Source organism: Pagrus pagrus (assembly GCF_965226575.1).
Source record: "Pagrus pagrus genome assembly, chromosome: 7".
NCBI classification, from domain to species: Eukaryota; Metazoa; Chordata; class Actinopteri; order Spariformes; family Sparidae; genus Pagrus; species Pagrus pagrus.
The window spans coordinates 11,222,911-11,243,083 of NC_140191.1; the positions used below are offsets into that span (position 1 = coordinate 11,222,911).

The 20,173-nt window shown below is 39.5% G+C and overlaps 2 protein-coding genes across 5 annotated transcripts; one reads left to right on the top strand and one right to left on the bottom strand.

Annotated features, from left to right (window-relative positions):
- The first annotated feature begins 6 nt into the window (after positions 1-6).
- Positions 7-20,097, top strand: cxcr3.1 (chemokine (C-X-C motif) receptor 3, tandem duplicate 1). 4 transcript variants are annotated; one of them, XM_084358052.1, is made up of 4 exons: positions 34-94; positions 17,356-17,435; positions 18,406-18,798; positions 18,895-20,097. In XM_084358052.1, the coding sequence occupies exons 3-4, from the start codon at positions 18,415-18,417 to the stop codon at positions 19,642-19,644; spliced, it is 1,134 nt and encodes a 377-aa protein (XP_084214178.1). In that variant the 5' UTR covers positions 34-94; positions 17,356-17,435; positions 18,406-18,414; the 3' UTR covers positions 19,645-20,097. The 4 variants fall into 4 exon arrangements, with proteins under 4 accessions (XP_084214180.1, XP_084214178.1, XP_084214179.1 ...); XM_084358053.1 differs by lacking the exon at positions 34-94 and adding an exon at positions 449-464; XM_084358054.1 differs by lacking the exon at positions 17,356-17,435 and having other exon boundaries at positions 7-94.
- Positions 1,062-6,259, bottom strand: trim35-28 (tripartite motif containing 35-28). The gene is made up of 6 exons (XM_084357780.1): positions 5,590-6,259; positions 4,431-4,526; positions 4,057-4,287; positions 3,947-3,969; positions 3,148-3,266; positions 1,062-2,976 (listed from the first exon to the last, which is right to left on the bottom strand). Exons 1-6 carry the CDS (start codon positions 6,010-6,012, stop codon positions 2,441-2,443), a joined length of 1,428 nt encoding a protein of 475 aa, XP_084213906.1. The 5' UTR covers positions 6,013-6,259; the 3' UTR covers positions 1,062-2,440.
- Positions 20,098-20,173: the final 76 nt, after the last annotated feature.

Sequence of the window (20,173 nt, forward strand, 5' to 3'; positions counted from 1 at the left end):
CAGCGCCGACTACAACACGGTGGGCTGCTAGCTAGCGGTAGCGGCTCAGCCAAATCCAGATGCGCAATCGTCAGTGGCTGCAAAATCTACCAGGGTAAGTCACTCTCGAGAGTAATTAATCATGTTATAATGACGGCCTTATGTTTCTAAAACTAGAGCGTTATACTAGTAGGAAATGCTGCCGGCTAACAACGCAACCTTTTAACAGCATCGACCCGATTCCTGCGGTCCATCTTGGGGACAGATGCCCGTTGTTTTGGTGTTTATGGCTGGCTAGCAGTAAACGGTGGTTGCCAACACAAAAGACAGCGCCTGACCCACCACTGCCATCCAGTGGAGACTGGAAAAACAACGTCTCAACATCTGCATTTTAGTTGTTTGTTTGTTTTTTATTTACAAGTGACGATGCAGTGTAACATAGTTCCAGTACAATGAATGTTACTGATGTACTGTACTGTAAAAAGGTAAGAATTACCAGTGCTGGAATGCAACTAAGTACATTTTGACAAGTACTGTACTCAAGTACGATTTTGAGGTACTTGTACTTTACTTGAGTATGTCCATTTTCTGCTACTTTATACTTCTACTCTAGTACATTTTGCAGGCAAATGTACTTTTACTCCACTACATTTATTTGTTAACTTTCGGAACTAGTTACTTTGCAGACCGTTATCTGAAATTGGATTTTTTTTTTTAAAACATTGATTCTGATAATCAGAAAAATGCTGAATATCAGATCTGATAATCAGTCGACCCATAGTATGCAGTATTTACATTTACATGTTAATATACACTACTCAAAATTAGTCGGGGATATTGGGATATGGGTGCATGTATGCATGTGCATGAATAAGTCAAATGAAATGTGTCGCATTATTTTTGAGGACTAAAAATATTCACAAAACACAAAATAAAAATTCACAGAATGTCTCCAGAAAGAGAGGACGGAGGAGAGAGGACAGAGGAGAGGAAAGGAAAGGAAAGGGGCGGGCGCATGAGCCCACAGGGCAGGGTCACATTGACCCACGGAGGCAACAGGAGGCTTAATGAAACAAAAACAATTTTGATTTTCACAATTTACAATTTATTGAGCAACTGTTCATATTTAGTGAACACATTCAGATTTGTGCATAAACAGATTCAGAGCAGTAGTAGTAGTTTATACCAGGGGTGGGACAAATATATCGATACACTGGTGCCATATACTTTATTGTTATTACAACATTTACACTAGAATGACGGCACACATGGACATGGTCAAGTTACAGTCAGTGTGTGATAAAGAGGCACTAAGCTAAGACTCTCTAAACTTTTTTTATACATTGTCTTCTCAGTTACTGTCAAATTCTGTGGATCTGACACCACACATTGTATTCTGCAGTTAGGAAAACATCATGCTGTATCATTACACGATTGTCTTGCGACGTGTCGATTATTGCAGAATCACTGTATCCTGATACTATCATCGTTGGAAATGTATCGTGAATTGTATCATCGAGAGTGACTCTGTTCCACCCTTAGTATATCCTACTGCAAAATATTGTCTTGCTGTGTTCAGCTGAGGGTGACCACTTCCTGGCCACACTTTTTTGTAGTGAGTGACGGACAGCAAGCAAATAAAATAATCTCAAATCTGACAAACCAGCACAGTTAACATTTTAGACCATAGTATTTGAGAATCAACAAAAAATCCTATAAAAGTAGTAAAACAATTTGTATCTAAAGCACATATTCCAAGCGTAAATCCATTCTTTTGATTTCTGATAGATTGGAAGATAACACGTATATTACTAACATTATCCCCAGTTGCCCAAAAGCAACTTAAATTATATTCACACTCATTTTCTAATTCGCTCCAGCACAATGCTAAATAAATAGAGATGCCTTAATTTATCTCTTCGATCTTCATCAGTTTTGTCTGCCAGCATCAGCCATGCAGCCACTTATTTTGGTTTCATTTTGGACTGGTCAGTCCTGCTTCCTCCAGCTAAGGCACATCTAAAAAAAAAAAAAAATGTGGCGTTCATTATCATCTGCTGACAGCCAGAAAGTCACTGCCTGCCTGCATGTTTCAAAGTTGTTTTCAAGCATCGATCTGCAAGTTTCATACCTGCCATACTGTATACGCTTTAAAGCTAGCCTCATAATTTAATTTTTTTATTTTATTGAAACGCAATTTTTAATTTTGTTTAGTTGTTAGTAATTTCATTTTAGTATATTTATGCCACATTTGACATCTTTATCTATATTCTGTTTAGATTTTTTATTATTATTACCGTAATTGGATTTGAATCCTTTCTTAGATTTACTTAGATTCATTTTCATCCCAGTTTGACCTGTAAAGTTGAGTTTATCTTGCATGTAAAAAGTGTGTCAGTTGAAAAAAAATATATAAATATATTTTCAATCAACAGCAATCCCTCTGCAGTATACTCGCCCATCATGAGGTGTGTACAGCTATTTTTCCTGGAGCCAGAATCATTGGTGTATTATGGAGCCCAGGGCCAAAAATAGGAAACATCTTCTCATCAAACTTGTGTGTTAAAGTAACCAGGTGCTTTGCCGTTCCCCCATCCCAAAACGACACCTCTCCCTTATCCATATTTAGCTTGATGCGGATCTTTTCAGGACGCTGCTGCACCTGCAGCTCTGTACGTTCAGTTGTAGAGGCGGTGTACACCCCTTTGCTCAGTCCTATCGACCAAACACCACGGCTTGTAGAGAGCGTGAACTTCTTTTTACGGGTCACTGACTCTTTGCACACTCCCACAATCCACCTGGGGTTGTCACCAACAATGACATCCCATCGGTGTTTCCCAGCGGTGTAACCTTCAACACCCAGGACAAACACACAGGGATCAAAGCGCTCTGGGTTGTCAGGGGTGGTCAGCCGCTCGGCGCTTTCCTTCACACTGGTCAGGTCAGCATTCAAGCTCAGCCAAGGAGAGGCTGAGTTCGGATTCAACACCACAGGATCTGCACGCAGGAAGAGACAAGACACAACTGTGTTGAATATACTGATAAAGAATTTCAAGTCACACACAATGTTTATAGGCTTAAGAATGATGGTATTTTGTGCAAATATTCAAATCAGTTCTCCGAACCAAATCAACACTCCCATCCACTCCTAGAGTGTAGTTTACTCACTATATTTGACGTGGGCCTGCATGTTCTTCCAGATCTTGAAGCTCAAAGCACCGACATGCTTTCCCATATTCAAAAGAGAGTCATCAGAAAGGCGAGGGTCCTCACGAGTCCACTGGGCTCTAGAGCAAAGATGGCAGCATGTGAAGTTAACAAGAGAGAGGGGTGTCATGATTCTCCGAATCCACGATTTAAACTTTTCACCATCACCGACGGCGATGCCATTGTTAGACTATTGAGTCTTGATATGTAAAGATCAACAGACATGTTTTCATTTTCAGATTCTTCTTTAAAAAGATATTAAGTGTGAGATAACCGCTATATCTTTTGGGGGGGAACTGTAATGGCTACCACGGTAAGGCCATTTGGTCAAATTTAAATAAAACATTTAAACTTTATTAATGATATTTCCAAAAACCCTTTTTACAACGGCAAAATGTTGTTTTTGTCCAGACATGCGCCAGACGAGTTGGAGGGAGAATCACCAAACCTGCTTTTGATTTCGATAATTGAACTCTGATACTCGTCTTGATGGATTTAATTAATTAATTAATTAAAATTGTGACACCCCTTATAAGAAACATCTGTAAATCAACAAAACAACAGAAACCTGGATAACACAGATCTTCATGAGAGCTAAATGACAAAAATGTGTAACTGTGCAGTGCAAATTGTGTTTGAAAAATACAACAATCATGGTAAATCTATGGTGAAATGTACTTTCTGGCCTACGTTGAAGTGCATATTCAGCACACAGTACACAATATCTGTGATTGCTTCTTGTACTGTGAGTTTTACTTACTTTCTTTTTAAATTCTGGAAATTCTAAAACACAAAAGAGAGAAAATTATGATTAGTTCAGTGCAGCTTTGAACAGTATTGATAAGTCGGGGACGAGCTGCCCTCTCTTACCTTCAGGAGGGGTAGGTCCTCATTGCCCATCTCCTTCTTCAGAGTGTCGATGAGCTCCTTCAGATTGACAACGTCCTTGTTTGTGTTGGCGATCAGCTCCTGTATGGCAGCAATCTTCTCCTCCTCCTCCGCCGCCAGGGCTTTTAGACGCAGAGCTTCTTCTGTGACGAGCGCCGTGTGCAGCCTCTCAAACTCTGCCTTGATCTGCTTCTCCGCCTGTCCGGCTTGATACTGCATTAAGCAAGAGAAAGACATTTTACTCATGTTAAAGATACGTATTAAATAAAATCTGCGTGGCGTATGCTGTCTTTTTGCTCAGCATGGAGAGTTTCCTTTTTCTCACTGAACAATGTGAGATGTGACAGTAACTTTACCTTGATGTATTCCACTGCGTTGTTTAGTTTATGTGTCGTTTTCTTGTACGACTCCACTTTCTTCTCAAAAATCTGGACTTTGAAGCCCAGCTCCCTCTGCAGGGTGAAAAACAGGAAATTAGCTCACCAAAAGCAAACGTCACATGATGCTCAGAATGGTATTACACCAGTATTATATTATTATCTATATTCTATAAACCTGTATCATCACTGGGTACTGGAAAGGACACAGTCATTAGACTGAGCCATACCTCACAGCAGGCTTATTCAACTATTTTTTTTAAGAAGGGCCAGATATGAAGGGTCCGCACTTTAACATTCCCAGTGACTGACCTGTAAAGCTCTGAATATAAATGTGTTTTCGTTCTCCACGTTGTTTATGACACATTATAGTCACAAAAAGGACAAGAAAAGAGAGCAGCTCTTTAATGTTAGAAGTAGGTTGTCAGTGTGATTCTCATGAATGTCCTCTGCTTAAACAGCCTGGGCAAAAACCTTTTAATGAAATGTGAGTATCTTGTGCTTAGCAACAGATACAACTAATGAATGAGCTTACTAACCTAAAAAATGATCAAAGGGCCGCAATGAGGTTGTTAAAGCGCTGCACAGTTACTTCTGTGGCAATAAAGGCCTCTGGGAGAAACCATTTCTTCACAAATGTATTCTTGTATATAGATGAGTTGATAGTAAAGACGGTCCGAGTCTTTACTAATGTTATTAGACTCCTTTACTTTTGCTGCTACGGGTCAAAGTCCAAAAATACCTGCTGTAAATGGCCTTGAAATAACTGATATCAACTACAGAGTTATAATAAACCCATTGGATCTGTGTAGTAAATCAATAACAATATCAGGACATATTATTTGAGAGTTTGAGAAGACTTTGTACTTTTACTCAACTATTATTTTAATACCAATGGCTTTACTTGTAACTGAGTAATATTTCAGTAATGTAACTGCACTCGAAACTGATTGTAACTGGTAATAATAATTTTGTACTCATCTACAATAATCCCAATCAGCCAACGGTAGTTGAAATAAAGTTGTTGATTCTTCCCTGGTGTTTACCTGAAGCCAAGTGCCATCAAGGAAATATTATTTTTGAAGGAAATAAATGCTTTGGCACAGCACCAGGTGGACAACAGGTGAGATCAGCTTACCTTACACACCGGTGCTCCATCTCTCAGGGAAAGCAGCCTGTGCGTGTTGTGCAGAGTGACACAGTCCACACACACGGGCTCCTCGTCCTTCTCACAGTACAGCTCCAGAGGCTTCAGGTGCAGGTTACAGCAGTCCTCACCGGCACCTTCTGGTTTCGGCCTCGTGCCTGCAGTTTTCAGATAGGTCTCGGAGGCGTCTTTGAGCGCACGGTTGGCGATGACCTGCGCTTCCTCAAAAACCTCCCTGCACAAGGCACACTTCTTATTGTACCGCATGCTGTTCTCATGACACTCCCGACAGAAGCTGTGGGTGCAGGGCAGCAGTACGGGGTCCCTGTAGATGCCCTGACACACGGGGCAGGTGAGGTCCTTCTGGAGGGGCTCACGCTCCTCCGGCATGTCTTCATCCATACCGTCAGCCATGGCTCCGCACGGGCCCTGTTTACTTTCGTTTTTGGCAAAAGCACAAACTGAGAAAAAAATACGCACCTCCCTGGCTCTGTGTGATACGTCAAGGCTTCACCAGTTTACTTACGCTTACAAAAGACGAAAATACAGTTTCAGAGACAGGCTGAGAGAGGAGGAAAGACACACAAACTGTGGTCACAAGTTCGTTTCGGAGCAACACTGAAGGGCTGAGTCCTTTTCCGTGTTTCAGCGACAGACAGGAAAACTGATCTGGCTTTATACAACACCACCCTCTAGTGGACCTGGAGGCTGTGACAGACATATGATCAGTTCATCATGTGGACGTGAGTCAAGGGGGAAGACATTTTAATCAGAAGAGAAAGATCTTCATTGACTGATTTTTTTTCATGACTTAAACTGAATAAACAAACTGACCTTTGAGGACAACAACATTTCATACTGTTTTGCTTTGTTTATATGTGGCGGACCCTGCCACCATTCTATTTCAAACAAAAAATTTCACAGCTTGTTTATTCACTTATGGAAAAATAAACCCTTCTGAGTTTGTAATATTACCTCATTAGTTGTAAATATAATATACCACACTGTGAAAATACTCCACTACAAATTAAAGGGGCAACTCACAGATATTTATCTATTTCATAACTGAATAAACAAGCTGTTCTCAGAGGAAAATAAGGTCCCCAGAACACTGTTTGAAGCTGGGCCATTGGCAGGGTCCGCCACATATAAACAAAGTGAAATAGTATGAAACTGTTGTTCTTTAAGGTCAGTTTGTTTTTATTCAGTCATGAAAGCAAGAGAGTTTGTCTATTTAGTTTGTTTGGGCATTAAAAAAATAAGTCAATAATGATCTTTCTCTTCTGATCAAAAAATCTTCCCCCAAAAACTACATAGTGCACCTTTAATATTACTGCTGCTTTAACGTCTGTGTTGCATTTTGCTGCTGTTCATGTTTACGTTCAAGCTAATTTTGAACCACACAATATACTGCATTATATCCTGTAAGATCATCATGTTTATCTTAAAAAGCAGGAGTGTTTTCTCAACCCATGAATCTTTGTTTATTAAAAAAACAAATCATATTAAAATTCATTTGGAAATACATGGTTTTCACTGGAGAGCAAGGATATAAAAACTTGAGCCTAAAAAGTGACTAGCTAAAGCTGTCAGACAAATGTAGTAGAAAGTACAATATTTCCCTCTGAGAAGTAGTGGAGTAGAAGCATAACGTTGTATAAAATGGAAACACTTCAATTGAGTACAAATACCTAAAAATAAATTAATAATAAAAATACAGTCATATATCAGTATAAAAGTAAAGATATCATGGTTAAATATTACTTTGGTAAAAGTGGAAGTCACTCATACAAATAGGACTTGAGTGAAAGTCTTAAAGTATCTGATTTTAGATGTAGTTAAGTATCAAAAGTACAAGTACAAGTAAAAGTAAATTATACACATATATACATGTATGCATATAAAAGATATATCGATTATCGTCCCGGCCACTTACTAGATTTAGTGTTCAGAATATTAGAATCAGTGTTTTTTTTTTTTTTACGTGATAAAATAAGTTAATTAAAATATGCACTCATTTGAAAAGTAACCAGTATCTTAAGTTATTAAATTAATTGAGTAAAAAGTGCAATAGTTGCTGTTTACATTGGGCAGGATGCTGTTAAAAAACAAGCCATTTTTCAAAGATGTAATCAAAAAAGTAATCAACTTATCCTCGACAGTGCGACTTATTTTTGTGAAACATTTTGGTAATTTGATTACCTTATTAAACTTACTAAATACATGTATTCTGTTACTACCCAACCCTGGTCACAATGATGCATAAACAAACACAAAGGCCTCGACAGGTGCTTGGCCTCCCGTATAGAGACACGCTTCACTCTACACACCAACAGCTTCAATACCATGACAGTACTCAGACACACCATGACACGAACATAAACATGAGTCTGAACTTGATAGTTTCGTTTTTGCCCACACGGGACAGACCATGCCAGCTTGCACTGCTGCTGGTCTGAGATAACACAACAGTTGCTGTATCACTGTGCTGCATCATGAGAGAGTAAAGACAACTCTCTGTCTTCCTCTGTCAGCAGAGTAGACTGAATGAGGGCACCAACTGGATTCTCAGGGGCTTCTTGAAGATTAAGAAGTTTAGGTTGACTTGTGTTAGTTATTTTCATCAGTGTTGCAGTCCATGTAGGAAAGTTTTTCTGCATTTAGGACAGAGGGCAATCAATTTTCTTTTTAGATTTTTTGGGTGGGTGTCATCTTTTAGTATCCTCTGTGCAGACATTTCACTTCAACGATGTCTCTGATGCTGTGTAGATGGTTACCAGTGATGTTCTAGGCAGTTTTAATCACCCGCTGTAGAGCCTTCCTGTCCTGGGCTGTGCACGAATCATGCAAGTTTGTGATGTTTCCAGTCAGGATGCTTTCTATTGCTCCTCTGTAAAAGTTGACCAGAATCTTGATTCAGAACTAAGCCTTCCTAAGTTTCTATAGGAAGTAAAACCATGTCTGGTGGTAATGTTACATTTTAAGTATACAGTGTATATAAGCACAGGTTCAAAACCTTTCTGTTATCAGTCTCACTTCCCTTTGCAGTGGCTGCTTAGACTTTAGATATTACGCGTGTCAAATTACTGGCACATCACAACTTCTTAAACCTCCATATATTATTTGATAAACAAAAATGTAAGCTATGGGTTAACCCTAACCCTAACCGCTAACCCTAATAGAATAGATAAAAGATCAGTTCATGCTGCAAGTATATCCAGCAGGTGGAGCTAGAGTGCTAATCTGAGACATAGTGACTAGGGGTCATCTTTGCCCTGCTATAGTAACACAGCTAAATACAAACCACATGGTCATTGTGTTACCATGACATAATGTGTAGACGTTGGCTCTTTGTTTGTGTGTCTGTCCTTTTGTTCTTCGCAACCACAAGCTCAGAATCAGTGCATGTCCTTTACCTTGGTCTACATGTGTGCTTGCTACCTGGAGCCATCACAGGTGGGCATGAAGGAGGCTGTTGTTTCCATATGTGTTTGTTAGTATTATACACTAAAACTCAGACATCCTGATATACTGTAAAGGCCTGAAAAGGGAGACATTTTGTTCTTTATTTTCCTTGTGTTCTGTGGGTTCGTATATTAAAGACGAATGTGTAGCAGGTGTTCAAAAACAGATCATCACATTTTAACCACAACAGGAAGGCGCAACGCTATTTGAGTGTTGTATAGGTTGCTGTGCCCCTCTCTAACCAGACAGATACCCCTACATGGTATTAAAAGTGTCTGTACACTTTGATTTCACTTTGACAGCAGTATTGGACTTTCTACTGGTGCAGCTCCAATATGTAGCAATAGCAGCACATTATAATAAGGTTGACTAACAAAATATTAAGTTTATTCCTGTCACAAAGCGGGGAATTTTGTGTACTGTCAGCAAAAAATGTGTTTTAAAAAAAGCTACATTTCAGTCATCTTTTGCCTACTAAGCAAAAAAAATCTGTATTTTTGTCACTATTATGCAAGCTTCATTGTAAAATATAAAAGGTGACAAAATGGTTGCTGAGCGTAACAACAGTAAATGTCACACAGGAAATCCACAAGGGTGCTAACGGCTCTTTTGGCATACAAGTGAAGACGTACCAGTGCACAAATCAAATGTTTTTGTGGGAGTCTGGCCCTTTCTTGGGGCTTTACAGCAGGGGATGTTTTGTGGTCTTGGCGCGGCTGGTTTGAAACTTTCGGGCAAACGTTTCACGAAGTAACCAAAGTGACACTGGCAGTGATGATTCAGTGACTATGAGATGCTGATCTGACAGTTTTCAATACCCGGGGTGGCTATCCCTTTAAAACCTTTTGGTGTGTTAGGCCATAGATCAGTGTTTCAATAAAAAAATCAAAGGTAGTATCACGACCGAGCTCATGGCTGGACAAAGAAGGAGAAACCACACATGAATTGTACTTTAAAATGATTTTATTGTTCAGCCACAAACACTGTAACTCGAGAATAATGTGCTTAAATACCACAACAGCGGCCACCGACATAGAAACTCCTCTACTGTATCCTGTCCATCCTCAAATCTCTGCAGCCTTGAAATCAAAGGAAGCATCGTAAAAAAAACTAGATCATAGTGGGTATAAGCAGAGATATAAAGTCCAGCCCAGTTGCAAGAATAAATGTTGCAGCTGTATGGTTCTGCAAACCACAGATAGGTTAAATCTGTATGCTTTAGACATTTCTTATCAACATTTCTATAATACGGGTCTTATCACGTTCTGAGGATATGTATATGAGCTAACTCTCATGTCAGCAGGGGATTGAGGTGGCATGATAGCTATGGTGAGACAGCAGGCAAGCAAGAGACCACTGTTCAAGATTAAAGCATGAAACCACTGTTTTGTTTTGTTTTTAAAGACATTTTAAACAGATCTTTATTTAAATAACACAGTCTTTACTTGCCGGAAGAGAGTTCGGTACACAGTTGAGCAGTCAGTAAAGGCAAACAAATCCAATCAGGAGAAAGGCACAGGCAGTAGACAGGCAAAAAAGCCCAATAAACTAAAACAGGAAAACACATGACACGATGAAAACTAGGGCTGGAAAGCAAGACACTAAGGCACTGAGAGAGGCGAACAGACATTAGAGGATAAAACAACGAGAAACAGGTGACAGGAATCAAGCTAATTGCACAGACGGCAGGACACAGAAGGCAAGGAATGAGTTGATCTGAAACGAGACTTGAAATGAGTATTTTACAATAAAACAGGAAACAAAACCTAAGAAACGAGACGGGATGTGGTACAGGACACTTCCTACTTTAAAGCGAAGCAAAACAATATAGAGACAAAGTGTTCAAACAAAGCCATATCTGTGCTTTGCGGACACATGGCTATATGGCTAACGAACATAAAACCAAAGGGATCTTATGAAAATGTGCATTAACCGAGGCAAAAATATTTTAAAAAAACGAAGATTAATGGAGTTATATTATATCTACAGTCAGGTCCATAAATATTGGGACACCGACACAATTCTCTTCTTTTTGGCTCTATGCACCACTACAATGGATTTGAAATGAAACGAACAAGATGTGCTTTAACTGCAGACTTTCAGCTTTAATTTGAGGGTATTTACATCCAAATCAGGTGAACGGTGCAGGAATTACAACAGTTTCTATATGTGCCTCCCACTTTTCAGGGGACCAAAAGTAATGGGACAATCGACTCAAAAGCTATGTCATGGACAGGTGTCGGCTATTCCCTCGTTATGTCATCATCAATTAAGCAGGTAAAAGGTCTGGAGTTGATTCCAGGCGTGACACTGTCAGTAAAGCAAGCCATCATTAGGCTGAAAAATCAAAACAAACCCATCAGAGAAATAGCAAAAACATTAGGTGTGGCCAAATCAACTGTTTGAAACATTCTTAAAAAGAAAGAATGCACCGGTGAGCTCAGCAACACCAAAAGACCTGGAAGACCACGGAAAACAACTGTGGACGACAGAAGAATTCTTTCCCTGGTGAAGAAAAACCCCTTTACAACAGTTGGCCAGATCAACAACACTCTCCAGGAGGCAGGTGTATGTGTCTCAAAGTCAACAATCAAAAGAAGACTTCACCAGAGTGAATACAGGGGGTTCACCACAAGATGTAAACCATTGGTGAGCCTCAAGAACAGAAAGACCAGATTAGAATTTGCCAAACAACAAAAAAAAAAAGCCTTTACAGTTCTGGAAGAACATCCTATGGACAGATGAGACCAAGATCAACTTGTACCACAGTGATGGGAAGAGAAGAGTGTGGAGAAGGAGAGGAACTGCTCATGATCTAAAACATACCACCTCATCAGTGAAGCATGGTGGTGGTAGTGTCATGGCGTGGGCATGTATGGCTGCCAATGGTTCCCTTGTATTTATTGATGATGTAACTGCTGACAAAAGCAGCAGGATGAATTCTGAAGTGTTTCGAGTAATATTATCTGCTCATATTCAGCCAAATGCTTCAGAACTCATTGGACGGCGCTTCATAGTGCAGATGGACAATGACCCAAAGCATACTGCAAAAGCAACCAAAGAGTTTTTTAAGGCAAATAAGTGGAATGTTATGTAATGGCCAAGTCAATCACCTGACCTGAATCCGATTGAGCATGCATTTCACTTGCTGAAGACCAAACTGAAGGGAAAATGCCCCAAGAACAAGCAGGAACTGAAGACCGTTGCTGTATAGGCCTGGCGGGGCATCACCAGGGATGAAACCCAGCGTCTGGTGATGTCTATGCCTTCCAGACTTCAGGCTGTAATTGACTGCAAAGGATTTGCAACCAAGTATTAAACATTGAAAGTTTGATTTATGATTGTTTAGTTTGTCCCATTACTTTTGGTCCCTTAAAAAGTGGGAATCATTGTAATTCCTACATGGTTCACCTGTTTTGGATGTAAATACCCTCAAATTAAAGCTGAAAGTCTGCAGTTAAAGCACATCTTGTTCGTTTCATTTCAAATCCATTGTAGTGGTGCATAGAGCCAAAAAGAAGAGAATTGTGTCGATGTCCCAATATTTATACACCTGACTGTAGTTATATTAGCTATATTACATATGGTATAGGTTCACATTTTGTCCAGAACCTTAATGTTTAGGGAGATGGTGGGGTTCTGTCGGCCGCTCCATGATGTATGGAGAACAGACAGCAATAATTCCACAATATTCTCAGGAAGTGACATACACCTGTAATACCTGCTTGTCAGAATTGGGAAACTAAAATGAGAAAGGTTTTTTTTCTTATGAAAGAATACAATAAAGAATGCCATTTAAGATATGAAAGAAGGGGATGCAAAATATTGGCTTAAGTGGGGAAGGTATCTTCATTTATTTGTTTGTTTATTTATCTATTTATTTATTATTTATTTATTTTATTATTTGGTCAGGTCAAGTCCAGGTACCACTTCCCCTTCTGGCCACTGCACAGGTGCCTTTGAGAAAGACACTGAAGTGCTTAGATGCTGACTATGGCAGCCACATGTCGGGTCCTGTGTGTGTGTGCATGTGTGTGTATTTAGGGCATATGAGAGTAATGACTCACAACAATAAAGTTTAAAAAAATTTCCCCTGTGTCGGATTAATAAAGTACTTTTTCATAAGTGCACAGGATGAAGGGCAAAGTGGAAGCACATAAATCATAAGTAGCCTGCTTAACGGTGAATTTATTTATGTTGTTGTATTTGTTTTCTTAATTTAATCTCTACGAAGTCACATTATTGATAATTGAATTATTGTTTACTCCCCTTGTTTTTGTTTACACATGGAGGGGAGGGAACACTGGAGAAGGACAGTGTTTGTAAACTGGACTGTTGTTCTTGCTGTTGTTTCATTATATTGAAAAATAAAAACTGAGAGTAATTTAAAAAACTAACTTTACAGCCTGAGCCTTCAGGCAGCTACTGATAGGGAGTTGTATTTATGTATATCAAGCTGCAACACACTCACTAGAAGAGATGTTACCTAACCTGATCTGAAACCAGAATCCATACTGTCAAAAGGATTTCTCTCAGAGATTTAAGATATGAACCCCGTCCTTTTTCTTTCTGTTTGCCAGAAAGCTTGTAACAACCAGAGGACTTAAATGTTTCAGCGCACTACTACCGTCTCTTGGCAGGGCCTTCAGTGTGTTATGGTTCAAATGTTAGTGGCACACTAACCTCCATGTGGTGACACCGACCACCATGATTCATACCAGAAACTGCAAAAAGGAGGAGGGGTTCAAACTGAGAGGCACAGGAAACCACTTTTGCAGGTGTTCACACAGCAGTGAAGGGAAAATCTCAAGCTGCTCTGATATTTTGTCTCTTTACTGACGTTCATTAACAGAAAACAATTAATCTTCCAAAAGTAATTTCATCTTCATCTTACATCAATGTGATCTGTCCCACCACAATCATTACAGGAAGTAGAAGAAAGGGCACTAAACTGTCTGATATGATCAGTTGCCATTCACACTTAGTAACGTGACAACAAGCACTATAGTACAACAGAATAGGAATCAAAACTACTTTTTTGGTATTCTTGTTCTTCCACTTCCCCTGAATCACATGTCGCCATAGTTTCATACTTTAAAACAAAAACCTAAATGTAGGCGCACACTGGCAACATAACAAACAAACTGGAAAGATTTTATCGACGAAAGACTAAAATAACTAAAATAAGTAGTGTGGTGCCAGTAGTGACACACATACACTTTAGCAGGTGGTGATGAAAGTTTAAGACCCTTTTCTTGTAGCTTGTAGCTACTGTAGCTGAGACAAGAAAAGGCCTATGACTGTGGGTTTTGCTGGTTTTAAAGTCATCAAAGAAAAACAGAACACGTCAGTGGCTACTGGACCACATTGAGGCTGTCGATATTCCATACCGCTTTATGCTTTCAAGTAATGAATCATCCTTCTCCAAACATCTGAAAACTTTAATGTCTCTTGAGAGTTTTAGTAAGTATACATTTTAACCCTGAAAGCCCAAACACACAGCATTTCACAGCTCAAACATACATCATGCATGCTGTCATCAGTTTATGCAAAATAATTAGAGTAAATGTTAATCAGTTCTTTCTAAACTTTTTTTTTTTTTTAAGTTTCCGGCTGTGTTTTTTCTAATGTCGTGGGTTGAAAACGTCACTTTACTTTGCGCTTCGTGACCAGATACTTGCACTTCCATCAGCATCTCTAACCACAAGAAATGCATCAAGACTGCAGAAGAAGACAGGAAAGAAAAGGTGTGAAAAAAACAGGAAAACAATATGAAACCTTTCCCCTGGCGATAGGGGAGAGGGGAAACAGACAAGACACTTCAAGCCCCATACTGTTGCAGGGCTCATGTTTGCATGGTTGAGCAATGCCAAAAAAAAAAAGGTGTGATAACATCTTGAGGTTTTTCTTGAGGAGAAGAGAGCTAATCTATGAGACGGTTTCTGAAAATGATTTAGGGAGAGATTTGACACTGATAAAAGGTGTATAGATAGCATCAGAGGTTTTTGAAATTCATTCAATTTACTTTTACATTCAGTGTTTTGAGATCAAATACGTTGTGTGAACATATCGAGTACATTTGCATCCTCAAAGAATATTCAAATGCTTTTGGACTACTAGACTTCAAAAACCCCACAGGATCTTTTTCATATAAACCCAAAGAGCTGAAGCAAAAACAGGAAGAAGTTCATTCATTATTTTCATTCATTCTCTTTCAGCACTATAGTCAAATAACAAGTTTACTGTTTGTTATAGGTGTGAGCACGTACTGTTCCAGTACATCTTTTTCCGTCACCACAAGAACAAACCTCTGGTGAACAGCATGACCACACTGCTCACTGCTCTATATGCACAATCAGACAAAGGAAACAAAACATGCAATCTTACAATTTTCACTTATCTCTGTCTTTCTAATGGTGAGACACAAAATGAGATGAGCTCTTGCATTTAATAACTTTAATCTGTATTTCTTACAAATATACTTGGATAGTGGTTTCATGCAATACATTCTGAGATTTCTTAAAGGTTTACTTTCATGTGTATAGAGTATATGACTGATTTTGATTTTAGGTGCATCACTTATGACCCTTTAAAGCAACATCATGTAGAAATTGGCATTTTGTGCAGTTTGGCAGTGCAGTTATTTCACTTATTTAGTGAAATAAATGTAATCAAACAAAAAACAGATAGGTTTATAAAAGCTTATTTATGTATTTATTTCTTCTCAATGAAAAACACCACTCCTATCACTTTTAAACAGCGAAATACTGACAGCCAGACTATAAAAGAAAATTAGCTTAAAACACATACAAATCATTCGAGTCATCATGTCTCATGTCCAGGTCGAGTCTCAAGTGATTTATTTTCTGTAAAACAATGACTTGAGTTTACATCTCTGCTAAATTTGAATTTCAGAAATATAATTAATGCAATGACAGCTCTATTGAATGTAACATTTAAAACACATTATCATGCCAGCATGGTGTGAGCACACACATGAATGAATTAAAAACTGAAACTAAAAAAGAGAGATCATTCATGCGTCAAATCCCTTCAAATGGCTGGCTCTTCGTGATGGCTGGTTAGACACCACATTAGACATGTGGTCACTAAAGGAAGTTAAAGATCATTTCTGGAAAACATAGGCAGCCTGAAAGTCACATTCGTCACATACACCTGAGAGTGCACGCAGTTGTTGTCTGTAGATGAAACTGATAAGTGAAGAGGTGTTAATCATCAGCTTCTTTGGAAAATGTACCAGCCTACTCATGCAGTGCAATGTTTTATGCACTTTTTTTTGCACTGACTCATATCTTTACATTGATTTAAAGTCCCTTTCGGAGAAGAGCACGGCTCAGAGTGTCTGAATTAGTTTAACAAACAAACAGGTTTGTAGTCCCTTTATGCTAATCACAAAACAGAAATTATACAGATGGATTAATAAAAATAATGTATGTATATATAGTATAATTATTTTTTTTATTGGAGAAAGGAGGATAAGTTTAAGATTCTCACAGCCTGAGGAAATAAGCTGCTCTGTAGTCTAGTGGTACAGCAGTGGATACTTCTGTATCACTTGCCACCAGATACATCTGCATCAGTCACTACCGGATACTTCTGTATCACTCGCCAGCCTCACCACGGATACATCTGCATCACTTTTCAGCGGATACTTCTGTATTACTCACCACGGTTACTTCTGTGTCATTTGCTACTGGACACTTCTGCATCACTCGCCAGGAGGTTCCTCTGTATCACTCACCACTGGATACATCTGCATCACTTGCCAGCGGATACTTCTGTATCACTCGCAATACAAGTGGATACTTCCGCATCACTCGCCAGCAGATACTTCTGCATCACTCGCCATTGGATACTTCTGTGTTGCTTGCCGGATGACAGCATGGTGAACAGGCCGTGGCTCGAGTGGTTATCATGTTCTAGTATCATTCGGGCTCTGCAGTGGCACCTCACCTCACCAATATCACTGATAATTGGTAGTTTGGTACCAATGTTTGATTCAATGACTCATTCAGTGTTTTAATGTATGTAGCGAAACAAGAATGATTAAAAATAATGTGTCAACATAATACTCAATTATCAAACTCATATTTAAAGAGAATAAAATGTAAATAGAAATATAAACATTAGGTCTAAATTGCAGGAGCTCTCTCTACAAAGGTAAGTCTCCCTAAATTTCAGTTACAAGACAGACTGGTTGTGCTGCTTTCATAGTAAAATGATGGTGGTGGGAGGTTTTTTCATTGTTGTCTTCTGCTTCCTCTGTGACAGCTCTTTAGATACTGTTACTGGCAACAGTGGGTCATTAGGCGGAGCACATTGTAACTGACGATCATCAGAGGATTAACGTGGTATGTTTTTACCTTGAGCCTTATTCTTTTGATGATGCATACATTATTATTTAGTTTTGAATACACATGCATATCTCAACTGCTTTTGTACCTCTCTGTGCACGTTTTGTGTGTGTGACCTTATTAACTAATCTAATTAGTTAATAACTAAAGCTAAATTGATTAGCCTAAATTGAACTTTAAACATCTGCTATTTCAATTGCATCTTTGTTCACCCTTTTTGCTGTTTGTTCTGAAACCCATAGTTCACGCTAGGGACCAAAGTGTTTTAGACTCTGATGTTGACAGCGTGTCATTCAGTAAAACGTTGTCACATTATGTGAAGGATCAAGCAATGAGACAATGATGGAGCTACAGTCAACTGTTTTTAAAGTTAAGTTTTACTGTTACCAAATGATAATTTATGCAGAAATGTAAAGATGCCAGTAATGCTAGTATTTATATCTTAGTGCTTCTTCTATCTATATAAAAAGGGAACTGAGATCCTTACGATTCACACATTTAGTCATTTCGTTCATTCAGCAACAAATTCACTTATGTTTGGCATTAATGTTCATAGACGGGCTGCAAACAAAGAAAATAGGACTTGAAGCATCCTTACGTGGTCTGGTACTGTCTCGTTTTTGTACTGTACTGAGCAGAGCATGTAATTGACTGTAACTGTGAAGAAGATCTTTCTTTTCAATAAAATGTCTTCCCCTAAACTACATAGTGCACCTTTAAATTGAATAATATTTGAGCAGTTTTTTAAGTTGTCCAGAGAATTCCACAGTTTGAGTCCATATACTGAAATATGCATCTGCTTTAATGTCGTTAAAGACTGTCGGTGTGCAATATATAGATAGAGCGATAGATTGATGGAAAGTTAGAGAGATATAGATTTGTTTAAAGCTACACAGCACCACCTTGTGGTTGAAACAGACTACACAGGTCAAATGCTCAAACCAAATGTCCTTTTCTTCTTGTGCAGAGTTCACTGATGGCCAACGGTTTTGCATTTTCCTTGGAAGACCTTAACGGTTTGGAATATTACGGAAGCAATGACTCTGAATACCCGTCTGACAACTATTGCTGTAATGGAGGTGATATATGCGACCTGGAAGAGGGCATGCTTTTCGAGGCCATGTTCATCCCAGTTCTGTACTCGATTGCCTTTGTTGTGGGTGTCCTGGGGAACGGGCTGCTGCTGGGAGTTCTGTTTCAGAGCAGGAGGACTTGGAGTGTGACAGACACCTTCATCCTCCATCTGGGTGTGGCAGATGTCCTGCTGCTGTTCACGCTGCCCCTGTGGGCTGCACAGGCCGGTCAAGTTGGATGGACCTTTGGCACCCCTCTGTGCAAGATCACTGGCGCTGTTTTTACGGTAATAACAGTACATAATAGTATAGTAAATACGAGTAAATATAGTAAGTGGTTATTTTTTTCACTTATCTTTGGCTGATTTCTTTGTACCTTTCAGATCAACTTCTACTGTGGGATCTTCCTCCTGGCCTGTATCAGTCTGGACCGCTACCTGTCCATCGTCCACGCCACCCAGATGTACTCCCGCAGAAACCCCTGGGTCGTTCAAATCAGCTGCTTGGCAGTGTGGCTCTTCTCCCTGTTCCTCTCCATCCCTGACTGGATCTTTTTGGAGGCTCTGACGGATGAAAGAAGACAAAAAACAGAGTGTGTTCCCAACTACTCAAAGTTTGATAATCTGCCAGTTATTGCACTCGAGGTCAGTAGGTCAGTGAATGACTGGCGGCTGGCGTCACGCCTCCTCTACCACATAGTGGGCTTCCTGCTGCCTTCAGCTGTCCTGATCTTCTGCTACTCCTGCATCCTGCGGCGGCTGCGATGCGGCTCCCAGGGCCTCCAGAAGCAGAAGGCTTTCAGGGTCATCGTGACTGTGGTGGCGGTTTTCTTTCTCTGCTGGACGCCGTACAACATCACCCTCATGGTGGACACACTTAATTTTGGCAGCACCAACGAGACCTGTGGAGTCAGATCATCTCTGGAGAAAGCCAGGGTAATCACCTCCTCCATAGGTTACCTCCACTGCAGCCTCAATCCCATCCTGTACGCCTTTGTGGGCGTGAAGTTCCGGCGTCAGCTCCTGAACATCCTGAGGTCACTGGGCTGCAAGATGAAGACAATCCACCAAACCAGCAGGAGGAGCTCCATTTGGTCCGAGTCTGGTGACACCTCCAACTCCATTGCAGTCTGAGAGAGAGATACAAACCTGAACATGCTTTCAAACTGACTTTAAATGACATGAAGACAGAGACATGTACAGCCGAGTGTGAAATATGTTTCTGTACATTTCCTGTGTAATATAAGCTGAAACAGGCTATGCCTTCTTTCAATTTCCTGTATTTCACGGTGCATTTTTAGGCCTAGATGAACATTAACATTACCACCGGGCAAATGACTTTGCCTGTCTGCGCCTTAAGGTCATACACCTGTAGATGTAGGCAGCTATTTTCTATTTTTCTTGTATAGCAGAGATATGATATTATCCTTTTCTGACTCCAAGACAAAACTTGGAACTTAACATAAATGTATCAGGGCAACATGTATGTAGTGTATTGTTACTTATTTTTACTCATTCACTTATTACTTATTATTATTTCCCATTCAACTGTTACATTACATATTTTACATTACATTTTTACAGTATATTGCATTATATTTCTTTTATTGAATAAATAAAATTCTATTTTCTGAACCATTAATGTGTGATTTCAACATTTCAG